This window comes from Anastrepha ludens, chromosome 4, assembly GCF_028408465.1.
Source record: "Anastrepha ludens isolate Willacy chromosome 4, idAnaLude1.1, whole genome shotgun sequence".
In the NCBI taxonomy this organism is placed as follows: domain Eukaryota; kingdom Metazoa; phylum Arthropoda; class Insecta; order Diptera; family Tephritidae; genus Anastrepha; species Anastrepha ludens.
The window spans coordinates 80977076-80993464 of NC_071500.1; the positions used below are offsets into that span (position 1 = coordinate 80977076).

At 33.6% G+C, this 16389-nt stretch overlaps 3 protein-coding genes across 7 annotated transcripts in view; 1 reads left to right on the top strand and 2 right to left on the bottom strand.

The window, feature by feature from the left end:
• The window catches only part of LOC128859977 (ras guanine nucleotide exchange factor L), a 59963-nt gene extending 53444 nt beyond the window's left edge, over positions 1–6519 (bottom strand). For 2 of the 5 annotated variants that reach the window (XM_054097165.1, XM_054097164.1), the window contains exon 1: positions 6128–6519. The gene's annotated coding sequence lies outside the window, so the exon portion shown is untranslated. The remainder of the gene's footprint in view (positions 1–6127) is intronic. The other 3 variants (XM_054097161.1, XM_054097162.1, XM_054097166.1) reach the window with 3 other exon arrangements.
• Positions 6520–10124: 3605 nt separating this feature from the next.
• On the top strand, positions 10125–11725 carry LOC128859978 (queuine tRNA-ribosyltransferase accessory subunit 2). Its single transcript, XM_054097167.1, has 5 exons — positions 10125–10320; positions 10378–10828; positions 10890–11271; positions 11329–11454; positions 11516–11725. The coding sequence occupies exons 1-5, from the start codon at positions 10210–10212 to the stop codon at positions 11712–11714; spliced, it is 1269 nt and encodes a 422-aa protein (XP_053953142.1). The 5' UTR covers positions 10125–10209; the 3' UTR covers positions 11715–11725.
• Positions 11710–13386, bottom strand: LOC128859980 (GDP-D-glucose phosphorylase 1). The gene is made up of 4 exons (XM_054097169.1): positions 12945–13386; positions 12507–12896; positions 12122–12437; positions 11710–12052 (listed from the first exon to the last, which is right to left on the bottom strand). Exons 1-4 carry the CDS (start codon positions 13098–13100, stop codon positions 11949–11951), a joined length of 966 nt encoding a protein of 321 aa, XP_053953144.1. The 5' UTR covers positions 13101–13386; the 3' UTR covers positions 11710–11948.
• Positions 13387–16389: the final 3003 nt, after the last annotated feature.

Below are 16389 nucleotides of genomic sequence, written 5' to 3' on the forward strand. Positions count from 1 at the left end.
TTTCAATAATTTATTTGTACGTATGTACATATATAAACTGTTTGCTAACGTGCTATTTATATTCACATTTGGGTAAGAAAATAAGATTAAAGTATATTTTATATAAGTGGGAATAAATGATATTATAAGGGGTGTTCTTTCGACTTTTTCTTTTGCCAAGTTAGAACTCATCATATAAGCTATATTCATCATGTGAATTGATTGCACACTGTAAAGCAGATGCGGCTCATGTTAGAAGGACGGGTGTTTTTCATGGTCGAGGTAGCCATATAAACTATATTGTCTGTAGGCACTACATACCATACACATTGCAAGCTAATAAAACTAAAGTATTGGCCATTTTATAGCGTGTTTAGTACTTCATTTGAAAAAGGACCTTTAAAATAGTAATACCCAAAATTGGCCGAGCGAGTCTCATACATTGAAAAAATTATATTTCTGTGTAAATGCGTGAGATTTCATGCACATTTTTCATTCAAATCAGAGTAACCCAGTAAGAGCTTAGGATGTTTCAACATCCCTTAAAAACTATTAGATTTATTACCTGCTCGATCCAAACAATATCTGTAGTAATGTTGTAATACAAAGGTACGCCAATAACAAGTACGACAGCCATGGTAGCAGTTACGACTGCTGGATGTATCTGTTCAAATATTGTTTTTATAAATCACTTGAAACTTTTGGTGAGTAGTATACACTATACTTATGTATATATTCCTATGCTCGCCTATACTCCCCTGTGTAAAATAATTTCTTATGAGTGAGCATAGGCGTGCAATAATTTGGAAAATGAATGCCTACGAGTTTTACAAAAACAAAACGACGAAGCGGGTATACGCTTTGGGTATTAGTGCTCTAAAAACACCTTTAGAATATGTACATTTATTGTTTTTCAGCAATGGCGAACGCAGTACCATAAGATATTCTTTTTTCTGGGAAAGTGTTCCTAAAAATCTTTATGATGTCACACGGGGTGAATGGTGGCACCGTTTTGCTGAAAACACAGATTCTCCAATTTTAACTCATTCGGTACAGGTCTTAAGAACTAATTAAACATAGTTTGCTACCACTCGGCAATGAAGGTTATTTAGTTTTCAAAAAACCATGGTTCGGTCTCTTTTAATAGATAAAATGGGTCTCATGGAGAATACGAGAAATGTCGATTGTTCTAAACTAAGTATTTGATTTGTTTGCATGTTCAGAGAGATTGAACATAAAAACAATTTTTCATGTTCTGTTAGTTTTTGAAATCTGACCCACAATAAATTTCGTAACTATCATCTGTCAAAAGCAAAAAGCCATTAACCGCCAAATGAAGAAGTTTTGGTATCTACAAATAGAGTGATACTTTTTGAGCCCGTGTCATATAGTAAAGGATCTTATTTTAATTTATTATAAAAAATGTTTATTATTTATTTATTACAACACTAGTAAAGGATCTTATTTTATTAACAAAAAATATTTGTTAGTTTATTGTTTGTTAGATACAACAATAGTAAAGGATTGATTGATAAAAGAAGACTGAACAATAATGTTATCAATTCAAAGTCTTTTATTAAAAGAAAATGTCATTCTTAGCATTTTCGTTATGTCTGGGAACTAATTATTTTGGTAAACAATTCTAGTGAATTCTGATGAATTGTTTACTACTTTTACAAAATCACGTAAACGTAAAAAAAATTGAACTTGCAAAGAAAATGGCAATTGTTGAATTAAAATAAATGAAATAAAAATTATAAAAGTGTAACTTAATGAATTTTTGCGTGTGAACCAAAAAAAAAAAAATATGTTGGCGCGTGTACGGAAAATTAGGGCGGCGTTTATTTATAAGAGAGAAAAAAATGGGGTGGTACTATATTATATTGGTTGGTGTTATTATAGAGATTAAGTGTCACTATAAGATAATATCCCTTTAAATGCCTTTAAAACTATATCGCTTTTGAAAGGTGAAGTTTTTCGAAGTTATCTACGAGAGTAAATAAAAGAAATTTGAATAGCGCATCTTGTGTAGCTTGCTGAAAAGCAAAACATATGCAATAGATACAACATTTGCATATGCATGTAAATGAATTTTTTAGTGGATTGGTACCAAGATTGATTTAACACCAAATTTGGACATCCGAAGCAAAATTGTTTTAGGGTATTTGACAGTACAATTATGTCTGCTCAAAATCGGTAAGTATTTTTCCAAACTATAACCATTTTTTACACTTGAAAAGCGATGTTAGGAGCTTTAGACATTAGTGTGGTATAATCATGATAGATTGGTGCAAACGTCGTTCAAAGGTGTTTAGATGTATTTTAATTTGTCGTGTATGAGAGATTCAGTTGTAAATAAAGGATTCAGTTGTAAGCCGACTCCGAATATGACTATGAGAAATTAGCCCAATATTCTCAGATAAGCAGATTAGCAAATATTCTTGTCATTGCCTGTCGAGAAGCGACCGATTTATCCTATTTAATTTCTGCACTGAAGATGCAAGACCCATGAACAAGAGCCGCACGGCCTATTTACTCTGGTTGCCATCGGACTAAGCGTATTGTACCCTAATTCCCAGAAGGTCATGCCAGGTACCAAAATATATTATAACCGGATAGTAATTCTATTGCTCAGAATTGTCCTGGCTCTTGAAGATAAAGATACGGCTAAGCATTGTTTTCGCGACTTCAATAAAAGTGGTAGTAGCAGTGCAAAAGCAATTGTATCCAGGCGCATTCATTAAAGGTGGTGGCACTAGAATAAAAAAAAATTTATTCAAGAATAAATTCGCTTTATTTCATTCTGTGCTGATAGCCACATGGACATGACGAAAGAAAAAAAAAGCTGATTTACCCATATCACCTTTAATAGATTCGCCTTGACTTGTATTTTATTTTTGAAATTTGATGCTTTGAATGTCCAAATCATATAATTACTTTACACGAACTCCACGAATTCCAATCAGAATATAAAGAAAAGAGATAAAAGTAAAAATCTTTCACAATTTTTTTTTAATATACCACGTTTCTATAAATGGATTAAAAAGTAGAAAATAATTTAATTACAATCCTAGACTTATGGAATTAGTCTTGATTTAAAAATTTTAATAAAAGTCAATGAGCAGAATTTAGTGATATGTGAAATGAAAAACGTGGGGCGCGTGTAATAGGCTTGACTTGATATGAAAAGTGATTTATACCCTACCCCAATAGTTTAAAATCGAAATCACATTGGTAGTTGCGCAGTAGACCGTTTAGGTCTAAGGCTGTGTGCGAGTACATCTAGCTTCGAAGTTCCATGTTAGCCTTGAAGCAAAATACCACCCATCACGCAATTCTATCTTGCTTGTTTTATGTTCGAAATAAATTTGATTTTCTGGCCAGCAAGATTTTTGTAGCTATTTTAACCCGATTGCCAAGGGAAAGTTGCATTCAGATTATAACAGTATTAAGGTATTATAATCAGCTGACGGATTATAGTCAACTTACGGTGTTATATAAAGCTTACGGATTTAACCTTCGGTACATACACTGTTGGGGTGCGAGTCACCCCACAAGATTTTTGATGGGTTTTGGTTTGTGTATTTCTAACATCTGGAAATGTACCGTTAGCTGTATTTTAGTAATGCCGATTTACTCTTCGAAATTAATGCGGTAAGTTCTCAGTAGTCGGTGCGCACCGAATTTATGCAGATCTAAAAAGAGTATTGGGTAAAATTTACCACAGTGTGAAATTCGCGTACTTTTTTTTTGCATATACTGCCAGCGTCAAAGGAAAGTGTACACCACATATTTGTAAGTTTTAACTATTTAGTTGTTTTTTTTTATATTTAATTTTGTAGAAAAATATAGTTCATACTACTACAAAAACCATACAACATAGCTAGCTAAATATCTGATAATACTAACTAGCTTCTTATGAATTCCCTAACTAATTTTTATTAATTTGTTATTAGTACTGTTTTTAGTTTATATATTGTAGTTTTTTGAAGTCCAAGATAGTTTTCCGATATATTTTTTTTTTAGAACGCAAAGCGTATTTCTGATAAATATTTCTTATAATATTATCTGATATCTTTGAATAAATAAAATTAAATAATCAATTTTAAATGTGTTTTACTTAAATACTTACAAGGAAAAGTGTAAATTAAAACTTTAGTTCTGTTTGTGGAAAAAAGTTTATGAATTGGGATGAAACTTACCCCAGAGTGTCGCTCACGTTAAATAATCAGGTGTGCCTACCGAAGGTTAAAAGTGTTTTTAAGGTATTAAATGCTATAAATGATAGCAACAGAGTAAGTTGACTTAAAACCTTATCAACACTGATACATATATACATCCATAAACATGACATTGTACACTTGTTGTATGTGTCGATTTTTACGAGTATATACTTATTATTCTACTTACAATTGAGCTAACTTTTTTTACTTTCTTTGTTTGGTCAAGGTGCAAAATATTCTTGATAAATAGTTGCAGACGATCAGATGGACGCCACATAATTCAGAACCGGACGGCCAATTGCCTCAAATGCCCTAAATAATACCGGTGATTTGAGGGCCTTGTTGTGGTTTTGGACCTTAGAGAAAATTGAGGTTTATGCGCCAAGAAGGAGTACAAACTATAAATGTTAACGTGCAATAGCATGGGATTATTGATAGTCGGTACTCAGTTATAAATTGATCTCTTCCGTTCAGGTGTTGAATAAGGTCGTCGAGAATTTAGTAGGGGAAAGTTGGAGATTTTTGCATGAAGAAGCAAACAAGTCTGGATATATATATATTGGTTAACTTTTGAACACAAGCCATTGATGTCATTGCCGGACGCCAATTTTGAACAGTCGTCAGCGTAAGAGATGTGGTAGTTCAGAAAGCTTCGAGATATAGGAGCTGAAAAGCAAAGAAGAAGACACCACCCTGCGCTGAATGTTGAATCGCCTATTTACTACGATCAACGTTGTCCCCTGTGATCGTTTGGTAGGTTTAGGACCCCAGGATTGTGATGCACGTTAAAGTTACCAACTACCAATCGGTTTTCACCTGCGATAGGCGCACCAACGTCAGGGCAATATGATATTATGATGGCGAAGATATTGCCCCGGCGGTCGATAAGAGCGTTTCGTTTAATTGAGTTAATCTGGAAGGCAGTTAGCAAACACTTTTGTTTAGCTTTTAGGGGAAAAGGCTTTAACTATATCTATGTAGTATTCAATTTACAGTCTAACTTTTGAAGATTTTTCGGGGCCACTGGCGACTCATTTGCTTTTTAATTCTCTTGAATCACTCTGCAGATACATTTCTGATCGAACTTTGAATGTTTTTGAACACAATAGATGTCGAAAACTTGTATATTACAAGAAGAAACCTTCGAATTTAGACACCAGCAGAAGATTTTGTATAATTCTGATTAGAATTAAACTTTTTTCGGTAATAAAACCGGTAATTTAATATTTTTGCATACCAGGCTCGATAATAAATTCTGTGAAATGCAAGCAAATTTTCTTTTTAACAGCAATCACATTTTGGCTTTGCTTTTTACAATTTCTATAACAAAACACAAACATTTTATATTCTGAAAGTAGAACTTGCAATCTTTAAAATAATATAATAAGTAATTATTCAAGAAAAATAAACAACACAAATCGCAAAGGTATTAATAGGTAAATTGTTTTTAAAGGCAAAGAGTAGAGCACAATAGGACGTTTAGGCCCAAACTAACGGGGTTAAGGCTATTAATGCTTACTTTCGATTGATTTAAATATTCTTTTTTTTTTATAAATTGATATAATAAATATTTTGGGATCATAAGTAAACGTTTTTAATTTTCTCTAATAACAGTTGCAATTTTGTATGAGGCGCCTAGATGTATGTACAATTGTGTGTATGTATATGCATGCATACATATTTATAAAATTATTATTGGGCTTATGTACACACCTGCGTAGGCATCTATTTACTTACATATGTTTTTAAAACATGTAGGTACATAAAGGTACACACAGTTACACATAATATTCAAGTAGTTAAATGCAAATAAAAGGAAGTAAATAAATTCCTTCGCACTTTCCATCCAACGCCCCATTAAGCGTTACCGTCAACCCTTGCCATATTGAGCCTCAAATTGCGGTTTTCACACATTCAAACTTTACCTTTTCCGCTTTAGTTAGATTGTTTTGTACTTCTCGATTATCTTTTATCGTCATTCATATGCACGTATTCACCATCCATACTGGTCACTAATGTTGTTCTCATTCATTCTTATTTATTGTTCACTTAGGAAAGCATTTAAGCATATGTAATTTTTCAATTAATTTTAATTATAAACTTAATTAGGAAATATATGAAAATGTATACAAATGGGGAAAAGCTCTTTCTGTTTCACGCACTTCTGGTATATTCCAACACATGAGAGAAAGTGATGGCAGATAGCAAATAAAAATAAATACACTTTGTTTAAAATCAAAATTAATTCACACACGCCGTTGCCGTTGATGTTGTCGTCTACCGTCATCCGACAAATCTTTAGCGCAGAGCTTCTACCGCAACTGAATGGAATTCATCCGAAAGTAAAACCAATGAGTGAAAAGAGTGGCGGCGTAGAGAAATCTGGTCTCAGTTGGCCGAATATTTTGCACCTCTCAGATACTCGTACATTGTTAAAGTCGCATGCGCTTCAGGGAGATTATTTGTGCCGGTAGTAACATTGCAATACAGAGAGAATATAGCAGAAAGAGCTCTTAACAGATTGGTAAAGCGCCAGCTAGTTCTCTTTTATAAACGGCCACATTCCATAAAAGCACAATTTTTATACCCGTGCACTTTTGCACAATGGTATAACAGTTATATGTAATAGCATTAAGGAGCCGCGATAGAAATAGACATTCGTATACATGCATATCAAAACGCTCAGAATGATGAGGGGAGTCGATTAAGCTATGTATATCTGTCCGTCTGTGCGCTCGATAACGCGAGAAAAAATTAAAATATTTCAATGAAACTTGGTACACCCTTTGCTTTTTTCCCAAGGTAGTTTGATGTTGAAAATGGGTGGAAATGGTCAATAACCAAACCTGCCTCCCATATAACGGTAATCTTGAAAGAAGAAAACAATTTATATCTCTGTTATAAATAAAACGAAATTACGTTGCCACATCCATGACCCACACCCACTTTTTATATGGTATGTTAAGATACAATTTCGGTCCATCCTTTTGATGTTGCAAGCTATAAATCTCATCTATGACACAAGACAGCCAACCCAATTTTATTTTTAAATGCGCAGGAATATACAAGTATAAAGTTCTGTCCGGGCGGGATTTAGACTTTCTTACTTGTTAATTCGTTTTTTTTTTTTTTTTTTGGTGGATGAGGTAGGGTTAAAAACGCTTTCGCACTTACAGCGACTGTCGTTAACTTCGTCGAATGGTGTAGCCACTATAGCAATCCCTCCTCCTTTCTGGGGCAAAGTCCTAGGTAAAACTTCTCTAAAAAGATGCAAAAGAGATATTCTGCATTCATATATATTTCGAATAGTCATTCAGTGTGAAATGTGCTCGCTCGGACATAAAGTAATCATGTAAAAATATTTTTTAAGAACTTTTGTTTCAATAAGTGAGTGATAAGAAAACCTCTCTTTTTACTACTGTTCTTTTAAAACTGTTCACAGTAAAGTTATGATGATTACTTCTGCCTCTGTAGGTTTTGAAAAAAAAAACGAAGAAAACGTATAATCAAACACTTTTCCCTCAAAAAACAGGAGAATCCAGCTGTCTTGGAATCATGCTAAACAAGTTTTTCCCTTAAAAGTGTATGAAACAATTCATGCATGAAACAGTTTTACGAGGAGCGCATTTCTATATCTATTCTCGATCAATTTCTCGATTGAAATAGTTGATTTTACGTCAAAATGACGTCACCGATCCCAGTTGTGCTTCTCTAAAAAATTAATCGAATTGATCGGCAACCGTGGTAGATAATTGACGTGTTCCATTCCATTTCAGTGCAAATACTAGATTGAAAGTATTCCGAATGAATAGATAGATCACAAGGTTTGGTCATACGAAGTAAGAATAATTTCATGCTTACTTTTCTTTATGTTGCCACAAAGAATTGTTGACTCCGTTCCACAAATTCCAATCGAGCAATTCGAATCGATTCGATATGATGTCATTATAATCGACAATTTTGTCGATTTCGTACAGAAATGGGCTGAAGATCACTTAGTAATAGGGCGGTCACAATGGGTGCGTTCTGTTCGTTGTGACAACACATTTGACTGACGTGACGTATAAAACGTACCGTGGTGCCACAATGAAAATATTGCTGCATACAAAACAGATTTTCTTGCCGTGAAAGCAAATATTGAATTTCCTTGTATATAAACAAGTTTTTAAAGAGGATTTTAATAGAATTTATGGTTGTTGTTGTTGTTGTTGTAGTAGCATACGGGGAATGCTGCTGGAGTGACAGTCCTTGGCCGGATATAAATCCGGGTCGTTTCGGTAACGTAGAACCGACTGTCGTGGAAACGGTCGGAATTTATGGTAGTCGTAGACGGTGAGTGCAACCATAACTTTGAACTCGGGACACACATTCATGTTTCAGGAGCTTTTATGAAGCCTCGCATTTTTTACACTCTTTTAAGCTTTAATCGAATAGGATGCATTTGAATCTGCTCATTTTATTTCAATTCCATTCATTTTCTGCATTTAGTTTGCATTTTATTTGACTCAAATACCTATAATATAGTTTGCAGTCAGAACGGACTCATTGTGAAGAGGTGGTTTATAAGAAGGTGGCTTTTACGTTTAGTCTTTAGAATGTGAAAATCTGTTTACAAAAATTTACAGTTCAGAGTAACTTAAACAAAATTTAACAATTTAGAGAGTAAATAAAAAAAAGAAATCAGAATTGCAACCCTACTGTTATTACGTGTTTAATTTGCCTTGGGTTTAATTGAAGAGTGATAGAATAGAAGATTTCCTAAAACTTACTTTGACGTCAGAATCAAAACAATATGAATAGAAGGTAAAGAAGTGTCAAAATTCCATACAAATACAAAAATGATATAAATGAGAAACAAATTTGAGCAAATTTGGGTAAAGATATCAAATTTATTAGTTTATTATGAAAATTCAATTCGGTTACCGAGAATATATGTAACTAGAAGTACCTCGAAGTTGCCTAAGTGAAAAATATATGATCCTAAATATCTAAATATAAGCGAAATGGTTTCAATTATAGTTTTTATTGTGCACGCATGTGGTCAAAAAAACATAATAATAAATAATAAAATCTCAATACCAATTTTAGTGAATATGTATAAGATCTTGATCGCCCTCAGAAACTAATACACTTCCTCAATTTTTTGTTCTTCAATTATAATAATTATTGTTACTACAACAGGGAAGTATGCAGTCCCGCATTTTAAAAATCACCTTTCTCTGATTTAAAGACTCACTTCAAAAAGCGTACGCTTTTTAAATGTTCATTTCTTGTTATAGCTATCTGACTGTCAAACTTAAAGCAAGGGATGTAGTCATTGTACAAGTAAAAACACTTTTCTTTTTCATATTTTTGACCAAGGGTGCCTGGTGTGAGTTTGACATGCAGTCAAGTGTGGGATGGTATGAGTGCTTGATCTTTTCGTTTGAGCGTATTGGCGCGGTTGTTATACCCAATTAAAATTTGTATGGTAACATTAAAAATAATAGAATATCTATAAATGCAAAAAAATATCTTTGACTTGAAAAAGTTACAATAACAAATATTTTTAATATATTTCCTAGCTATAATATTGCGCTTTTATTGAGAAATTTTTGAATTTTCACTTAATTTTTTAGGCATTTTATTTTTTTTAGACATGCGATTTTCTATGAAATTTAATAATTTTTATGCAAACGTGTTATAAAAAAACGCGTTTTGGAATCAGGTTATTTCAGCTGTAGACTTTTTTTGACAACCATCTAAAAGTGTTTTTACTCATGGATATGTGCAATGTATGTAGCGAACTTTAATGGCGCAACCTGTTATTCTATCATTCTTAGGCTCAACTTACGTTTGGTTTGTAAAATAGGCTTATTGTCGTTAAAATGGAAAAATGGACCATGTGGCATCATCGGGACCAGCTGATGAATCATGAAGGGCATATGTGTTCAAAACAACGTGTCTGGGAAGCTTAGGGATTTCGACAAAACTTATCCATTTATAAATAAAAGTACAGAAATTTGGAATGAAATTCGTTATTGAGAGTATAAGCAAATCTTCTGGGCGGCTTGGTCACTTAGTACAAAATGAAACAGAGAGGCTATTTCGTACACCTATGTTATTACAAACCACTAAAGTGAGGAAGGAGGAGATTCATATGCAATATAGAATTTTAACTGATGTTTTTATGTAGGGTGGAAGCATTCCGTATCTAACGCCCGAAGTTTTTGAATATATTACCAAGGAGATACCAGCGTTACAGTTTTCATTATCAACAATCGATCATATGACGGATTCACTCAAATTGTTCAATGATTCCTTCGGCAGGTATGTTGGTTATCCAGAATGTTTGTCTCTGTTGATGATTCGGAACCCGTGTGAGTTCACACCTAGCGGACATAACGATAAAGACACGGTACCGCTTTTTACAAGACGTGGGAAGGAAACGTGTACTGCAAACAGATATATGGATATTATAGAAATTATAAAACCCGATATATATCAAGGCTTTTGTGACGCAGATACAAATTTGGACAGTGCCAAAAAGCGTTTAGTAAAGAGCATCGATAGAACAGCACAGTTTATGGATATATGTTATGGGCGGCATCAAAATTCAAATATATCAAAAAAGTGCACATTGTTTGGTAATTATTTTTTATTTAAGAAAAATACTGTTGCTTAATGAATTTATGTTTATAATTTTAGTACCAATTGTTGGGGGGTACAGCATGTTTGCTCGTTCAAATTCCATTAATCATGCCAAATCGAAAGGAGGCAACGCAGCCGGGGGCTATATATTTGAGGGCTTTCATAACTACGGGCTTAGTGCCACAGAGGTAGGCGCTACTGAGTTAACATCTGTGATGACACATTGTTTAAAGGAACTACCTGTTAATAAACCAAAAATGATGCCTGGAGCGTATACACCGCCAGTAATATTGGAATTAATATCCTTGGGAGTGGATATTTTTGATACATCATATGCCTACTGTGCTGCATCCAATTATAAATTGTTAACATTTAGCTTTAATTTAACAGAGGCTAAAAGTGAAAACATGGAGCCATTCTTGGATATAACTACAGATAGGTAGTAAAGGTTTCTTTTAAATTAAATTTAGTTATCTTATTATTTTAATATTTACAGTTTAAAAGAGGATTTTACACCAGTATTAGTGAATTGTTGCTGCTTGACCTGCAAAAAGCATACACGAGCGTACTTATATCACCTGTACAAAACAAAAGAGTTGCTCGGACCAATCTTAATTATGATGTAAAGTAGTTTTAACATAAAAAGTAGTTTTAACATAACTATTATATTTTCTTATTTTCAGACATAATTTGCATCATTTGTTGGAATTTTTCAATGTCATACGTACATGCATTGGCGAGGATAAATTACCTGACCTAATACAACTTATTAAGTTACAAGGACGCGACGCTGCGGTCGATTATAGTATTAAACCAAACTCCAAAGCGACTAATATAAGTGATAAAGACAAAAATTTTGCAATTGCTAAAAACGGACTATAGTTAATTAACAATATATTATATTATTACAAAAAAAAAAAAAAAAAAAAATACATATTTATATGGGTACAATTTTTACTTGTACATCACATAAAAGCTTTTGAACAAAACTCTTGGCTTTTAACTTTTCTGATGATAAGTGGTAAGTTTAAATTTTCGGTGAGAACAATGTTTTTTTTTGAGTAAATATTAAATTGCCAACTTATAAACACAAGCCTGTCTGCTACCTTGGATTTGTTATTGTGCGAAATACTCGTAAATTTCTTTGTACACATTTCCAGTTTCATCTTTAATTTTTGTTATCACCTGTTGCTCCGTAAGACTTTCAAACAAATGTTCATCTGCAAAAAGGGAAATAATCAAGGAAAATGTGCTTGGATACAAAGAATCGTGAACCTCATATTCTATACCTCCGACCGTCACGTAGCCGGATATTTCACAAAACCCAATATTGCACACATTTAAGTCCTTCACGTAACAAAAGGATTTCCGTGCAAACACAAACACTTTTAAGGTGTCTTCAACTCGCTCATTTCGCGTAGGGGTTAGAAATAGGTTATGTGGAATGTTATGATCACAGAGCCATACTATAAAGTTGTAAAGCTTTTGCAATTGTACAACAAAAGCCTCGTCGTCAGTAGATTTTTTAAATATAAAGCATACGGCTTCTGTCGGCATATTCTCGCTTAAACGGTAAATATGTGTACCTTTCAAAACTTGCAATTCCTGCGAATTAGATAACATATTATTCAATTTAAACGAATTCGTTTAAGTATCTAATAACAAATGCTTTACCGCCTTGTCCACGTATAGATCTGTAGTAATGTACAATAGATGTAAATGCAGGTGATTAACTGATGCCAATGCACCGGGACTATTGTAACCAATTCGGAATGCCTTTTTTTCGTCTGCTATGTTAAGCAAAAATGATATACTAAATTTCAAAGCTAATGGAGTAAGGCACTGAGGTTGTCCTGCTGCAACATCTGGGCATATCAACGTATGGAACTGAGTTAGGGGACTTTTATTGATTATTAAAGAAATGTCCGTGTTTTCATATGGTATTTTCATTATCAGTTCCGGTGGATTAATTTTTTTGAAATTAAATAGATCTTCATTAAATGTTTGTCTCAATTTGGCAATGGTCTGAGGCACACGACGAAGCCGGGTTCTTTCTGGGTTATACTGAAATCAGTCATTAGTATACCGGATATAATTGTTTTTAATACTTACTTCCATGTAAATGAAATTGTTTCCGGGCAAGAACCTAGATTTTGTAACATTTAAATTATATCCGAAAACCTTAGGTGTATTTTGTAACAATAACCATTTGTGCTTTAATTCATTCAAATATTCTGTTGCTTTGGTTTTTAAAGACATAATAATCATAATAATAATTGCAAAAATCTTTTTAAGTACGAGTGGATTACAAACAGTTTATAAATTGCCAAAAATTGTGCTTTATTTACATTTGCGAGCATACAGCTGTTCAATTAAAGCGTTGCCATACTCCTTGGGGATAGATTAATATATGAAGGAGTGATGCTGGAATTGTGTACCGCAAAGTATCGAAAAGCTACAAACAATCATTTTGCGAGACATAAATAAAGCATGTTCTCAAATATATCGGCAATGGAGCATTATTCATTGATTTTCTCCGGAAATAAATGTAACCAGAGTAGCGCTGGTAGTTAAAATTCTAGCTGTCTACAGATTCTTGCTTATTACGGTGAAGCCATTCATCGACAGGAAACGGGCTGTTTCAGCAAGATGGAATCGTTCTTACTACAGTCGGTTCTAGGTTACCGGAATGACTATAACGGTTAGAAGCCTTCCCTAAACATTTCGTCTACTTATGTGTAAGAAATTTGAAATTTGTACATACAAGGGACAATGCAAAATATATCTTTGAGCCGCTGTATATTTTGGAAAAGAACATACATAATTTCGTGTAATGGCAAAACAAAATGCGTTGAACTGAACGGCGATACGTACTTTAGAATGCTCTGCATAAAATAATTTATGAGAATTGTGGTTTTTCATATGAATCTTTATATGCACGTATGCTCAAGACCGATTTCATTGTATATGTACGAGTATACAAACCATGATTCAATTATTAAAGGTTTGGTCACTTGGGATATTCGATTTTTGACACTTCTTTCAAATGGTTGTGTTCAAGAAGACTGAAGAAAGTGCATAAAATTAAATTAATTTTGATAAAAGTGGTAGCAAAAAAGTGTTTTTTTTTACTTAAATGAAAGCAAGGTGTGAACGGCCTGAAAAATAAATGTAAATTAAATTTGAAAATAAATAACATTTTTTATGCAAAATGCAAATGTATTTCATATACGAGTATGCACATATTGATGTGTATAAATAAATACACATGCCCCACATAGTCTGCGTTCCCCCTACAATAACTTTTTAGTGAATGAAACACACAGCCTGATTTTATAATTTTTATAAATGTGTATATATTTATATGTTTATTATATGTTTAAGTTTCAAAAGCAAAAATAAATTTCAAGATTCCTGACATAAGTTTTTAGATAACACGTAAATAAAGCGACCATAAAGTCTGCGTTCAGTCTTAAAGTCTAATACAAAAACATGATATGCTATTTGCAAAAATTAAATCTAATATTTAGTTGGATATCCACATTGCTTCAGGACTTCAGTCAGCCTATTTGGCATTGAACTTAGTAGTTTCTCTGTTTCCTCTGCTGTTATCTTCCTCCATTCTGCCTGCATGACACTTCACAAAACCTCTTTACTAGTAATCACTTGTTGACGAATTCTTTTTTCCAATAGATTCCACAGATGCTCGATGGGGTTAAGATCTGGGGACTGTGGCGGTGTTTTAAGCTGTTTTGGGACGTTGTGTAAGAGCCAAAGCTTAACGATCTCGCCTGTGTGCTTCGGGTCGTTATCTAGTTGAAACCAAAATGTTCTTGATAAGTCAGTCGAGATTTTCTGCACGTTGTTTTAAATTCCGTTTTAGTATGTTCAAGTATCCCCATTTATCCATCGTCGAATCAATAAATTCTAACTGACCCACCCCATTTGCCGCCATGCAGCCCCAAACCATAACCCCGCCACCTCCGTGCTTAACCGTGCCAACAAGATTTTGCTTTCAAGAGCAGTTCCAGGTTTTCGCCAAACAATTTGACGGACTTTTATTCCGAATATACAAAATTTACTTTCGTCTGAAAATATTACTTTTTCCCAGAACTCAGGAGGCTTATTTATGTAATCATTAGCAAACTGAATGCGTTTACGTCTGTTCACAAGAGAAATGAAAGGCTTTCTTCGGGCGACTCTACCATGGTATCCAGTTTAACGTAGAACTTTTCTGGCAGTTTCCGCGCAAATACTTTTTTTAAATGTTTGATTTATGTTTTCAACTAATTTTGAGGATGTAATCCGGGTGTTAACCTTTGCCAAGTAGATTATAGAACGCTCTTCCCGGGTCGATAATTTTTTCGGACACCCTGACCCGGGCTTAGGTGTAAAAATTCCAGTTTGCCGAAAATTTGTCACAACTCGCTGAATAGAGGAATACGTTCTCCCAATAGATTTTCCAATATTTCGGAAACTTTTTCCGTCTTTCCACACTTTTATAATTATTTTCCTCTCAGAAATCCGTATTTCTTTTCTCTTTCCTTCCATGTTCTTTAATTATCTCCAGTTATAAATAAAATGTTAAATTAAGCTTTGTTAACATTCAGTCGAAGTAATGCGCAATCAAAAATTAATATAAAAAAGGAAAAATATCTTAAAATTATCGGTATCATTAAAACAAGCAGGCTGAACGCAGACTTTTTGGTGTCACATTTACATGCTGCTGCAACTATTTTCCCGTTATCTAAAAAGTGAAGTGGGGAATCTTGTTTTTTTTTTTTTGGCCTTGAAAGCTGGGAATGAAGTGAATAAAAAAATTGTAAAGATTTCAATTTAATCATAATATTCTATTTTGTTTTTAATAAATTTAAGGAGGCTATTCGGGTGAACGTAGACTTTGTGGGACATGTGTATATGGTATACATATACAGAAGCTATTAGCTATCGCCGAGTGTGATATTAAAAATAAAAGGTTTAACATAATCCAAGAATCATATTTTCTGAATAATTTTTTAAATTTAATATAAATTGCGAAGTTTCGCCAATATGAAGCGAATAAATTATCTTAGCTTTTGCTTTTGAATTATTTCATATTTACCATATTCGATTATTCTTGCCTCTACTCATTTAAATTATTTATTTTTACTTTTTCAATTGCGGGATGTGATCAATTACTATACTTATTGCTAAATATACCATTGTTGATAATTTATGTATTTTTAAATTGACTTTTCCCATCGGTCACGGATGGTCAAAAGTCTACCTTCACGCATTGGCGCATAAAAATCCTATGTGATGTCCTAATTTAAGTGGTATGTAAGGACGCATTTCATGTCATACTGGTCCTGGACATACCGATGCAAACCCCCGAATGAGTTATTGCTTATAAGCACATCATTTTGAAAACGAAATGTAGTTATAGAGTGATCTCAGTCTACTGGCATGCCTGCCAATCAGGCAATGCCCTGTTAGGACCACAAGAAGATTTCTGATGTTCTTCCAGTTCAGTTTCCACAGTCGGTTTGTGCGGGCCGTGTTCCATTCTGGCCACGTC

What these genes read in the sequence shown, in the direction of transcription:
- LOC128859978 (XM_054097167.1), top strand. Translation starts at nt 10,210, where the DNA reads ATGAAATTCGTTATTGAGAGTATAAGCAAATCTTCTGGGCGGCTTGGT. An exon ending in TGTTATTACAAACCACTAAA is followed by an intron (nt 10,321 to 10,377) that starts GTGAGGAAGGAG and finishes GTTTTTATGTAG; the next exon opens with GGTGGAAGCATTCCGTATCT. An exon ending in TTGGATATAACTACAGATAG is followed by an intron (nt 11,272 to 11,328) that starts GTAGTAAAGGTT and finishes TAATATTTACAG; the next exon opens with TTTAAAAGAGGATTTTACAC.
- LOC128859980 (XM_054097169.1), bottom strand. Translation starts at nt 13,100, where the DNA reads ATGATTATTATGTCTTTAAAAACCAAAGCAACAGAATATTTGAATGAA. An exon ending in ACAATTTCATTTACATGGAA is followed by an intron (nt 12,897 to 12,944) that starts GTAAGTATTAAA and finishes GACTGATTTCAG; the next exon opens with TATAACCCAGAAAGAACCCG. An exon ending in CGGCTACGTGACGGTCGGAG is followed by an intron (nt 12,053 to 12,121) that starts GTATAGAATATG and finishes CCCTTTTTGCAG; the next exon opens with ATGAACATTTGTTTGAAAGT.